Source organism: Amphiura filiformis, chromosome 17 (genome assembly GCF_039555335.1).
Source record: "Amphiura filiformis chromosome 17, Afil_fr2py, whole genome shotgun sequence".
NCBI lineage: Eukaryota > Metazoa > Echinodermata > Ophiuroidea > Amphilepidida > Amphiuridae > Amphiura > Amphiura filiformis.
Window position 1 is genome coordinate 17,641,344 of NC_092644.1, and position 14,027 is coordinate 17,655,370.

The 14,027-nt window shown below is 40.0% G+C and overlaps 1 protein-coding gene across 1 annotated transcript in view; it reads left to right on the forward strand.

Annotated features, from left to right (window-relative positions):
• Window positions 1–10,498, forward strand: part of LOC140137397 (negative elongation factor E-like) — a 46,783-nt gene extending 36,285 nt beyond the window's left edge. The window contains exons 6-8 of the mRNA XM_072159040.1: window positions 2,368–2,515; window positions 5,239–5,399; window positions 9,955–10,498. Of these exons, the coding sequence (XP_072015141.1) occupies window positions 2,368–2,515; window positions 5,239–5,399; window positions 9,955–10,028 (383 nt within the window). The 3' untranslated portion in view covers window positions 10,029–10,498. The remainder of the gene's footprint in view (window positions 1–2,367; window positions 2,516–5,238; window positions 5,400–9,954) is intronic.
• The last annotated feature ends 3,529 nt before the right edge of the window (window positions 10,499–14,027 follow it).

Genomic DNA, 14,027 nt, shown 5'->3' on the forward strand with positions numbered 1-14,027 from the left:
TTTCCACATGACCAATGTTCATTGTCTACAGGCTTATACAGTAGTGAGTCATTAAAAAATTGTAATTAAAAAAATTCTGACCAATTTTTTTTTTTTTTTCCTAAGCAGCCAGCAGGGGTTTCCCAGGTTAGATCGGGGAAGTGAGACCCTGGTCAGACACATGAACCCTCTTGCACCTCTGATACCAATCCCAGCATGCTCTGTGCGTGGATAGAATGACATACTGGAATGACATGGAAATACTTCAAACAAAACAATGATCTACAAGCAATAAAGGCCTACTGTATATGCCAATATTTTTGCGTACCGGTACAGATATTTTTGCGGTTTCAAAAATAACTGACAATTTTGCGAGGTGTTAAATTTGCGGTTGTTGGCAATTTATATAATAAAATACATAAGAAATTTCTTCATTTTAACATATTCGCGGGTTATATTTTTGCGGGCACATATTAATCTGCGAAATTCGCAAAAATAAAACCACCATTTCAGTGTATACAGTATTTATATAAACCACGGCATTGATAGTCAATTGGGTTTATGTTATAACTTTAACAAGCAAAGTGTACTCGAAAGTGAATTTTAAGAAGGAAGAAAGAAGAAGAAAAAACCTTGAATCAAGGCTACATCATATCAGGACTTGTATGTATACAGAGATTACAGGGAGTTATTCCAGTTGAAATCCTTACACCCCTATGGAAGACATGACCTTAATCTTCCACACAGGGAATGTGAATTTCAAATGGGGTTACCTGAATGGCTGATTCCATTTGAAATCTGAACCCCTTGTGTGGAAGATCAAGGTCATGTCTTCCACAGGGGGTGTATGGATTTCAACTGAAATAGCCCAATATTTGATATGTGAACCCACTAACTTGTATTTGTTATAGTGCAAATAGTAGAATATCATAAATATCATAATCATAAATCAGGAACTGCCCTTTTTACATGTATGCTCAGTTTTTGTGTTCAAGAACGTGCCTTGCATAGACCAGTGAACATGAAAAGTTTTAATAGGTTATACAAGGTACAGACATGATGACTCAGTTGTGTTTGTATTGAATTGAAATGGCTTGCTTTTGTCAGCTTCATGAGGTATTGAGGAAACATAAAAAAGATACAAAAAATACTATGGTGCTTGTTTGTACACATTACACTCAAAGCAAAGCAAATAACAGTTAACAATTACTACATTGTCAGCAAGTGTTCTCCAAGGATGTAGCCAGCCTCATTGCTCCAGGTGGGGTATGAGATCATATCAATTTCCTTGATTTTCTACGTAATTCATTCTGGACATGGTTAATATTGGCCTCAACCCCAAAATTGGATTTGCTAAAATCTGTTTCGCTGACCCAAATCGATTCATAGACTTTTCCGTAGTTCACTTGCCATTGTGCATAATCTGGCTCTTACATTTACACATAAAACTCTGATTTGAATTCATTTGTGCACAATTGATAGATTTTCTTGATCTTTTCAGTCATCTTACTCCCTCTGTTCGGTTGAAGTTGCTTGATATGCCAAGATATATGTTGCATTCGATAACATACATATACTTAGTGTGAGAGTACTCTGCCTCTTGTCACTGCTTGTATGTAGTGTGCTTTGTATTTGCAAACAGCCAGGAGGGGTCTCCCACAGCATACACATGTACCCACCGGCCATGCATGGCATTAACCCTCTAATGCCAAGGCAGCATGCTCAATGCAGGGATAGAATGACACAGGGAAAAAGACATAATGGTTAGGCCAAGTAAAATATTATGTTTTACTACAGGCAAAACATCTACAGGTAATTGGTCTATTACAACATAATTTATAGTCAATTGGGTTTATAAGCACAAATCTAAAGTGAAAGTGATTTTTAAAAAGGGAAGAAATTTAGAAAGATAAAAAGGTGGATTTCAACAAACACACAAAATTCCACCAGGATTTACCATGTTGTTCACTTCAACTGGAATTGAGATGGCAGTGAAATCTTAACAGGGGTGTGTGAATTTCAAATGGAACAGCCCAATATGGTGACTAAAACTACACTTTTGTAGGGACTCTCTTTTGGAATTTGCAGGAGAGCATTAAGTAGCTCTCCTGGATTCAGATTCAACTTTATTTAGCCACGGAGGGCCCACTTCAACCCTAGGTTGTTCCTCCTTGGGGCTGTGGATGAAGGCTCTCCTGGAGCCTTCAAGGAGGGCTGTTTAGAGCAGAATGTAAGGAGAGAATGATTAACTAAGGAGGAGAGCAGTAGAGAGTGATTGCTCTCACTCTCCTCAGAAGGCAGTCCCTGCTTTTGCACCCTGTAAGAATATTTTTTCTTCTTCCTCCTTGGCCTAACATCATGTTTATCTCTTATTTTTCTTTTCATCAGAAGACCACAGTTTTGACAGAAGAGACCGAGGTGGAAGAAGAGGGAACACAATATACGTTCATGCTTACGGCATCACCCATGAGATATGCGATAAAGCGTTCAGTCAGTTTGGTGCTGTATCTAATATATCAGTAGAAAGAGAAAAAGGGTAAGAATGGATTGTACATTGGGCTATTCCATTTAATATCCACACTACCCCTGTGGCAGATTTTGGAAATATCTTGTAGAGGGAGTATGAATTTCAAATGGAATTAACACATTAGCAGCTTTCATTTGAAACTCATTCGGCCTCAAGGGAAGATTCAGTTTGGAATATTTTCAGAGGGTGTATGAAATTCAAATGGAACTGCCTAATGTGCTCATGACAACATAGATTAATAAATACCCAGATAGTTTTTTTTTCTTTCATTGCCAGTTAGCAGTGGCATAGCCAAGGGGGGGGTGCAAAGGGGGCAGTTGCCTCCCCTAGGATACTGGCCGCTCTGATATATTTAAGATTTTTAGGCCTTTTTGTACTTTTTAGCCCATTTTTGTCAATGATTGCCCCCTTATAATTTGTCTTGGCTCCCCCTTCCCCCCTCTGAAAAAGTGCTGGCTATGCCACTGCCAGTTGGAACCAACTAGAGGATTAGGATTTCGCTATTTTTCATTTACCCCCAAATGAAATAAGGCACATTTTACTCAAAAGTTTTTGCTGGCATATCCGTCAGGAGTATCTCCATTTATTTGTAAACCAGACTTGGATTTAACATCCAATAAAATACGGACCCAAAGGGTACCGTTCCAATACATCAAACTTGGCTTAACTTTTCAAGAGAAAATTTCTCAAGAGAAGTTTACATACATTTATTGAGTCAATCCTTTAATATAAATTCCTTAGAAAAGTGCATATACATTAATCCTACTTTCCTGAAGCCGGAAACATTCAGGAAAGTAATCTGGATATTTGACATATTTCGTTCGACTTCTCATGCACTATTTCTCAAATTTATTAGTTACGAATTATTACTATTTGTAAACACTTATGCAATTACCTATGGTGATCCAATTATTCTCATATAATTGGATTCAAGATAAAATTTGTGGCCCTGTCCCTATTTTACCGCAACAATTTTTGAACTGGATAGTCTTACTTTCCCCGTAAATACAGAGTCTGTTCCCATCTACACACAGTGTCCGCTCACCCGTAAGATACGAGCCAATTCCTAAATTACTCACCCGTAAGATACGGGGCCCTCCCGGTAATTTCCCGAGCCCATGCCTACATTACTTATCCGTAAAGTACGGAGCCTCTCCGGAACAAAGTGTGGCCCAACTTCTCAAAGAGAAGTTAACCCAACTTAATTCCTTGTATAAGATACGGGACCCTCCCGGGAATTTCCCGAGCCAATTCCTAAATTACTCACCCGTAAGATACGGGGCCCTCCCGGTAATTTCCCGAGCCCATGCCTACATTACTTATCCGTAAAGTACGGAGCCTCTCCGAACAAAGTGTGGCCCAACTTCTCACAGAGAAGTTAACCCAACTTAATTCCTTGTATAAGATACGGGCCTCCAGGAATTTCCCGGGCCCTTTTGCACACACACAAGTGTGGCCCAATCTTCTCTTATCATAGAGAAGTTAACCAAAATTAATTCCTTGAAAGTTACATAAATGAATGCAATGAAGAAATGAATGAATGAATGAAAATGAATGAGTTGAATATGAGTTAATTCCTTGTACAATACATAAATGCATGAAAGAAATGAATGAATGAAAATGAATTAATGAATGAATATGGGGCCCTCCAGGGTATTACCCCGAGCCCTTTTGCACACACGAAAGTGTGGCCCGATTTCTTGTGGAGCAAAGAAGTGAACACAAATTCCTCATAAGATACGGGTCCCTCCCGGGAATTTCCTTGGCCCTTTTGCTCACATGCAAGTGTAGCCCAACTTCTCTTTTTGCAGAAGTTAACCCAAATTAATTCCTCGTAAGATACGGGGCCCTCCAGGGAATTTCCTTGGCCCTTTTGCACACACACACAAGTGTGGCCCAACTCTTCTTCTTGCAGAGAAGTTAACCCAAATTAATTTCTTGTAAGATACAGGGCCCTCCAGGGTATTCTCGAGCCCTTTCCACACTCGGCAAGTGTGGCCCAACTTCTTAAAAAGAAGTTAACAGCAATGTATTAACCGGCTAGCTACAGAGCCCTTTTTAAAGGGATTTCCTGAACGCCTAGATCTGTATACCCAAATGCGCCTAACCTCTCCAAGAGAAGTTAAAATGTGCACTTCTTGAATCCTCTCCCTTGGTCAGCTACCGCCCTCTTCCTGGTAATTTGCCCATGCCCAGTAGCTACCATTAAAATGCAGACTGCACTACCCCTTAGGTCTATGTACCTCTATATCCCGTACGATATGGAAGCCTTCCTAGCCAACTACTGCTCCTAAGTAACTGTCCACAAAGGTATTGAATACTGGGATATGACCTAATTTTTTGGGTGTGGTGGGTGGGAAAATTTTCTTCGCATTGGAGACCAAACCTACTCCTTTCCATGACAGATAGCAAATGTGCCTAATCCCTGACCAACTGGGCAGTATCACAAGGCTATTGACCACTTCCCATTGGCTACTTCAAACAATAGTCACTAAACCCATTGGCTCTTGCATAAAGCCATTACTTATGCAACCAATCAATAAATCAATCATATTGATTTGTCCAAGCACAAGCTTGGACCAGGGTTAGTCTATTTCACAGGGGGTAAATTTGTTTATTGTATAGATACAATAAACTTTATTAGCAACAAAAAATTAGTGCTGTATTTTTTCTGGAATCGGGAATAAAAATGACAAGAAATTTAATATTTCTGTCTCATTGTTGCTCTACAGGTGTGCTTTTGTTACATTTGATAAAGTGGAAAGTGCAGATGAAGCAGTCAAACAAGTTGATGGTAACATGGTGTCAGGTTTGAAGCTCAAAGTATCCATGGCTAGAAGACAACCTATGCTGGAATCAGCTGCTGATACGACATCACCATGGGGGTCATTAGGTAAGCAGTTAAACAAGTTGATGGTAACATGGTGTCAGGTTTGAAGCTCAAAGTATCTATGGCTAGAAGACAACCTATGCTGGAATCAGCTGCTGATACAACATCACCATGGGGGTCATTAGGTAAGAAATTAAACAAGTTGATTGAACATGGTATCAGGTTTGAAGCTCAAAGTATCCATTGCTAGAAGACAACCTATGCTGGAATCAGCTGCTGATACAACATCACCATGGGGGTCATTAGGTAAGCAATGAAACAAGCTGATGGTATCATGGTATCAGGTTTGAAGCTCAAAGTATCCATGGCTAGAAGACAACCTATGCTGGAATCAGCTGCTGATACGACGTCACCATGGGGGTCATTAGGTAAGCAATTAAACAAGTTGATGGTAACATGGTATCAGGTTTGAAGCTCAAAGTATCCATGGCTAGAAGACAACCTATGCTGGAATCAGCTGCTGATACTACATCACCATGGGGGTCATTAGGTAAGCAATGAAACAAGTTGATGGTAACATGGTATCAGGTTTGAAGCTCAAAGTATCCATGGCTAGAAGACAACCTATGCTGGAATCAGCTGCTGATACGACATCACCATGGGGGTCATTAGGTAAGCAGTTAAACAAGTTGATGGTAACATGGTGTCAGGTTTGAAGCTCAAAGTATCTATGGCTAGAAGACAACCTATGCTGGAATCAGCTGCTGATACAACATCACCATGGGGGTCATTAGGTAAGAAATTAAACAAGTTGATTGAACATGGTATCAGGTTTGAAGCTCAAAGTATCCATGGCTAGAAGCCAACCTATGCTAGAATCAGCTGCTGATACGACATCACCATGGGGGTCATTAGGTAAGCAGTTAAACAAGTTGATGGTATCATGGTATCAGGTTTGAAGCTCAAAGTATCCATGGCTAGAAGACAACCTATGCTGGAATCAGCTGCTGATACGACGTCACCATGGGGGTCATTAGGTAAGCAATTAAATAAGTTGATGGTAACATGGTATCAGGTTTGAAGCTCAAAGTATCCATGGCTAGAAGACAACCTATGCTGGAATCAGCTGCTGATACTACATCACCATGGGGGTCATTAGGTAAGCAATGAAACAAGTTGATGGTAACATGGTATCAGGTTTGAAGCTCAAAGTATCCATGGCTAGAAGACAACCTATGCTGGAATCAGCTGCTGATACGACATCACCATGGGGGTCATTAGGTAAGCAGTTAAACAAGTTGATGGTAACATGGTATCAGGTTTGAAGCTCAAAGTATCCATGGCTAGAAGACAACCTATGCTGGAATCAGCTGCTGATACGACGTCACCATGGGGGTCATTAGGTAAGCAATGAAACAAGTTGATGGTAACATGGTATCAGGTTTGAAGCTCAAAGTATCCATGGCTAGAAGACAACCTATGCTGGAATCAGCTGCTGATACTACATCACCATGGGGGTCATTAGGTAAGCAATGAAACAAGTTGATGGTAACATGGTATCAGGTTTGAAGCTCAAAGTATCCATGGCTAGAAGACAACCTATGCTGGAATCAGCTGCTGATACGACATCACCATGGGAGTCATTAGGTAAGCAATGAAACAAGTTGATGGTAACATGGTGTCATGTTTGAAGCTCAAAGTATCCATGGCTAGAAGACAACCTATGCTGTAATCAGTTGCTGATACGACGTCACCATGGGGGTCATTAGGTAAGCAATGAAACAAGTTGATGGTAACATGGTGTCAGGTTTGAAGCTCAAAGTATCCATGGCTAGAAGACAACCTATGCTGGAATCAGTTGCTGATACGACATCACCATGGGGGTCATATAAGCAATGAAACAAGTTGATGGTAACATTGTGTCAGGTTTGAAGCTCAAAGTATCCATGGCTAGAAGACAACCTATGCTGGAATCAGCTGCTGATACGACGTCACCATGGGGGTCATTAGGTAAGCAATGAAACAAGTTGATGGTAACATGGTGTCAGGTTTGAAGCTCAAAGTATCCATGGCTAGAAGACAACCTATGCTGGAATCAGCTGCTGATACGACATCACCATGGGGGTCATTAGGTAAGCAGTTAAACAAGTTGATGGTAACATGGTATCAGGTTTGAAGCTCAAAGTATCCATGGCTAGAAGACAACCTATGCTGGAATCAGCTGCTGATACTACATCACCATGGGGGTCATTAGGTAAGCAATGAAACAAGTTGATGGTAACATGGTATCAGGTTTGAAGCTCAAAGTATCCATGGCTAGAAGACAACCTATGCTGGAATCAGCTGCTGATACGACATCACCATGGGGGTCATTAGGTAAGCAGTTAAACAAGTTGATGGTAACATGGTATCAGGTTTGAAGCTCAAAGTATCCATGGCTAGAAGACAGCCTATGCTGGAATCAGCTGCTGATACGACGTCACCATGGGGGTCATTAGGTAAGCAATGAAACAAGTTGATGGTAACATGGTATCAGGTTTGAAGCTCAAAGTATCCATGGCTAGAAGACAACCTATGCTGGAATCAGCTGCTGATACTACATCACCATGGGGGTCATTAGGTAAGCAATGAAACAAGTTGATGGTAACATGGTATCAGGTTTGAAGCTCAAAGTATCCATGGCTAGAAGACAACCTATGCTGGAATCAGCTGCTGATACGACATCACCATGGGAGTCATTAGGTAAGCAATGAAACAAGTTGATGGTAACATGGTGTCATGTTTGAAGCTCAAAGTATCCATGGCTAGAAGACAACCTATGCTGTAATCAGTTGCTGATCTGACGTCACCATGGGGGTCATTAGGTAAGCAATGAAACAAGTTGATGGTAACATGGTGTCAGGTTTGAAGCTCAAAGTATCCATGGCTAGAAGACAACCTATGCTGGAATCAGTTGCTGATACGACATCACCATGGGGTCAGATAAGCAATGAAACAAGTTGATGGTAACATTGTGTCAGGTTTGAAGCTCAAAGTATCCATGGCTAGAAGACAACCTATGCTGGAATCAGCTGCTGATCTGACGTCACCATGGGGGTCATTAGGTAAGCAATGAAACAAGTTGATGGTAACATGGTGTCAGGTTTGAAGCTCAAAGTATCCATGGCTAGAAGACAACCTATGCTGGAATCAGCTGCTGATACAACATCACCACGGGGGTCATTAGGTAAGCAATGAAACAAGTTGATGGTAACATGGTATCAGGTTTAAAGCTCAAAGTATCCATGGCTAGAAGACAACCTATGCTGGAATCAGCTGCTGATACAACATCACCATGGGGGTCATTAGGTAAGCAATGAAACAAGTTGATGGTAACATTGTGTCAGGTTTGAAGCTCAAAGTATCCATGGCTAGAAGACAACCTATGCTGGAATCAGCTGCTGATACTACATCACCATGGGGGTCATTAGGTAAGCAATGAAACAAATTGATGGTAACATGGTATCAGGTTTAAAGCTCAAAGTATCCATGGCTAGAAGACAACCTATGCTGGAATCAGCTGCTGATACAACATCACCATGGGGGTCATTAGGTAAGCTATGAAACAAGCTGATGGTAACATGGTATCAGGTTTGAAGCTCAAAGTATCCATGGCTAGAAGACAACCTATGCTGGAATCAGCTGCTGATACAACATCACCACGGGGGTCATTAGGTAAGCAATGAAACAAGTTGATGGTAACATGGTATCAGGTTTAAAGCTCAAAGTATCCATGGCTAGAAGACAACCTATGCTGGAATCAGCTGCTGATACTACATCACCATGGGGGTCATTAGGTAAGCAATGAAACAAGTTGATGGTAACATGGTATCAGGTTTGAAGCTCAAAGTATCCATGGCTAGAAGACAACCTATGCTGGAATCAGCTGCTAATAGGGCCTACGACATCACCATGGGGGTCATTAGGTAAGCAATGAAACAATTGTGTTTAATTTGAGGGATAGGTTTTTACGACAGGAGTTCGTATCAATCGGTAAATTTTTAGCGGTCAAATTGGACAAATTTGGAACTGTCAAGCTTTCATTAGGAGTAGCTCTGACTTCTTCAGGACAAAATACAAAATACCTAAGAATGAGATATATAGAGTGTATGCAATAAACCAACCAGAATTGAAATGGCAGCCATGTTGGAGGACAGTTCTAAGATAACTTAAGATGACAGAGGAACAGGTCTCTAGATCGATTCCACAACCATTCAACCATTTCATACCTATCACACGTTTTATTGTATTATCATGCAAATTTTCCCGCGGTACCTTATGGAGGACAGAATTTTATTTAAATGAGGGTGACTCTGTTATGAGTAATGTCGTATTGCATACCCTCTATAGGCTGACCCTTGCTTACCGATGGCTCTGAAAAGAGCCGCTCACTAAAGACTGCCCCTTGTCAAGCAGACTTCACCTATCTGACCACCAGAAAAGGAATGATACATTTGACAGTAATATCAGGTGTGAAGCTTAAATATAATCTTGATTTACATCTGTGGTCTACATCTAAAGTAAACCATGTTTCAAAATGTACTGAATTCATTTTTCTTTACTATTTTCCTCCCAACAGCCGCTGGAATTACACGTGGAAGACACAAAGACAAGCGAGACATGGTCATCTATGAGGATCCATTTGCATCATAGTAGCGACGATGACAACTCATGATATAGTACATTGACCTGCAACAGGTGCTTTATGTCATAACTATAACCAAAGTCCTGGACAAGAAGTAATATTGGTCTGTATAAATCGGACCAAGCGCTAAGTGGTCAAATGATGGCACTGGGTGACATCCGCACCAGCAGACTGTATTACATACCATGCATTGTATGCCGTATACCAAGCCATTGTGTTTCAGAAGGTGCAAGGATGGAATAGCCCCAGCAAGAGAAGGAATTTTTCAGCGTTTATGTGCACTGGCTACTCTGGGGAAAGATTAAAATTTGTTTCAGGACTAATTAGTGTTTACATGTCACTAGACAAATGAAATGGGCTATTCCAGTTAAATTAATACATTCATTCCCTATGGAAGACATGACCTTAATCTTCCACACAGGGAGTGTAGATTTCAAATGGGGTTACCTGAATGGGTAAGACCATTTGAATTCAATACACCCCTCACACTGTAACTACTCAATAAAAAAGTAACTTTACACACAAAATTTTTTCAGCCAATTGGCACACAGGAGAGTAGACACACCTACATTGGTTCTTTTGTCTGATTGCTTCTGACCTCGAATGACCCCAATTTTCATTCAACTGGTATGAAACTTCTGTCCATTAGTTTTTCAAATTTTTCAAATTAGATTCAAGCTTAATATCTTATCTTTCTAACAGTACCAGTCATATAGGTCGACTGTTACCTCAAATCGTCGACTTTCTTGTTAAAATTGTGCATGTAGAAAAGTTAAGAATATCACATGAGACCATCAACTGCATCTCTGACAGTATTGATTTATGCAAATTTTCATTCACAACAATATAAGTTTTATTGACTAAGGGGATTAAGTCATGGTCATAAACGTGTGGAGCTATTGATTTGACTCAACCGCTGCAAGGTCGTGACCTACTGTTCACTACATTTATATTTTAACATTTATAATAATGTAATAAGTATTTATTTAGTTTTATTTAAGTGCTTTGACATTATATTAAAAATAATTTGAGTTTATTTAAATATTATTTAAAATATTATTTAAAAACTCATGCAAAATTGAGAATTGTTTTGTAATAATTATTATAAATACAAGTGTACGAGCCTCATGACTTTTTCACAGTCAGTATAGGGACTGTATAGGATTAAGTTGATGTCTTTTATAAGGGGTGTGAGGATTTCAACTGGAATATGCTCAAAATACAAGTTTAAGCGGTGTGTGAGGACCCATTGAACTTAAGAAAGAAAGATGGAAGTATGCCTTATGTTAAGGAAAATACTTTTCTGCTTGAGGGATTTGCTGAGCGATTCAAGGAAAATCCTTAGAAATGATGCACTAAGTGTTGATTATGCATAAGGCCACCAAAATACATTACTCGTTGATGGTCGATAAACGTCCCAATAAATCGGACTTAGTCACCGGTCAGTTCTACAGCATAGATATCCATGGCTAACGATGGTTAACTATGGAAACATGTTAAAGGACATCAAGACAATTTTCTAAGTTATTTATTTTGAGCTCTTTTCGAGACGAGTAATGGATATTATTCTGTATAGATTTAGGTTTTGTCTGTGACTGCTAATGTGAGGCCGTCGAGGTCGTGCACGGGGCTCAAACTCGGTGGGTGGGTGTAGTTCTGTCCTGGCAAGAAGAAGTTTATGTTCGTTAAGTCATCCGACCCGGGCCCCTCCAAGGGGTCATTTGAGGTCAAATGACTAAAAACTGCCATATGGGCATGAAACTAGGTCCCACGGGACTCAAACTCGGTGGGTGGGTGTAGTTCTGTCCTGGCAAGAAGATGTTTATGTTCGTTAAGTTATCCGACCCCGGGCCCCCTCCCAGGGGTCATTTGAGGTAAAATGACTAAAACTGTCATATGGGCATGAAACTAGGTCGCACGGGCTCAAACTCGGTGGGTGGGTGTAGTTCTGTCCTTTCAAGAAGATGTTTATGTTCGTTTTAAAGTCATCTGACACCGGGGTCCGCTCCCAGGGGTCATCTGAGGTCAAATTACTAAAAAGTGTCGTATGGGCATGAAACTTGGTAGGTACAGTCAACATTTAAAACAACATTTTTGAAGGTCATTTTGGGGTCATCCAAGGTCACCACGGGTCATCTGAGGTCAAATTAGTAAAAACTCATATATGGGCATGAAACTTGGTGGGTACAGTCAACATTTAGAGTTATAAGTTTAGATCATTTTGGGGTCATCCAAGGTCATCCGGGGTCATTTGAGGTCAAATTACTAAAACTGTCGTATGGGCATGAAACTTGGTGGGTACAGTCAACATTTAGAGCCAAATTTTTGGAAGGTCATTTTGGGGTCGCTAGGGGTCATCTGAGGTCAAATTAGTAAAAACTGTCATATGGACATGTCACCATCAGCCTGGTAATCGCGCCCAGCCGAGAACCGCCAAATATGGTAACCGCCTAGTCTATTTTAAAACTGATGCATCAATGACTATGTTCATCATGTCATTATTGTATCATTCTCACATACATTAGGAAATGAATTTGGAGAATAGAGGCCTTGCATGTGACATATCATCCCGTAAATATGGCGGACTACTCAAATGCATTCAACAAAAGCATGATTGCAATCAAATAGGTTGATGACAACATTTGATTGAATGGACTGCACTCCGCCATAACTACGGTGAAGGACACCGGCTCAAATCCTTTGTTTGGAGCCAATCGATAATTTCATGCAGGGCCTCTATTCTTTCTGTTAATAAAATACTATGCTGACCTCACACTCCAGTAATTTCAGATCATTGAGCTCAGTAATACATCAAAGAATGTCTTCCAATTCATGAAAACAAATAGATAATCTGCATATCGGATTAAAAGCTTGAGGCATTTCAATTGCAAGGCCCATTACTTATACACCAACAACAACATAGGCCTACAAGTGTATATAATGTAGCATGTGCACACATTATCATGTTGTGGATGGTGAATCAAGCTGCAGTGCCTACCCATTCCCAAATAAATGCAGTGACCAACCGGTGTTCACTCATGATTGACGTACTGATCATTATGTATGATTTAAACTCATAGGTTTTGGCAGTTTGGGAGGGGGTGGGTTCAAAATGACCCCATAGGATTATACGGGGGTAAAAGTTTCAAATTGCTCAAATACCCCTTTCAAATATATCAAATTATTTAAATAAATAATGAATGAATAAATAAATAAATAAATGAAAAAAATTGAACAAATTGTAGCGTAGCATTCAAATAATAATAACCATTGCTGGCAGGCGGATTCGAACCAACGATATTGACATTACCAGTCTGATGCTCTAACACTGAGCTATGCCATCATCTAGTAATAAGGGTCGAGTTTTTAGCATATACAGTGTTTGTCTGTGAAAATGCCGCCTTGTGAAATAAATAAATATAAAGTCTCAATTTTTAATTTAAATTTATTTGATAACTTTCTAACCTATATTTTCTTTAGAGCAGGGACAAATATTTCCCCTTTTATCCAATTTGGCCGCTAAATAAGAATCTACTTCTTTTATTACTGATTTAATTCCGCGATTTGTTCCATTCAGCAATATCAAAGATTAATGTCAAGCATCTCACGACAGATATTTAGTTGGTTTAGTGGTTTTGCACAGTGCTTTTTAACCGGGAGGTACCGAGATCGATTCCCACCTCTGCCTGCAATTTTTTTCAAGACTGGGAAATAATAACCTGACATTCGCCGCTGGCACTCGTACTACAGAAGCGGAGTTATAATTTGTTGAACTTTGCTTCTTACTTAAAAGGGTACATTATGTTTGCACTACATTATTTCTTTTTTCCACATTGCTGGTAGGCCCCTATTAAATATCAAATGGTCATAATTGGCGGTCACTTCAAATCATCGCCAACTGAGCGAGGTTCAGGAATGTCCTCTCATTGTTAATTGTTGGTTAATCCACCACTTGAACAGGACTTAACCAAAGCAAACACACTCAGAACTTCGGAAATCGCTAGAAC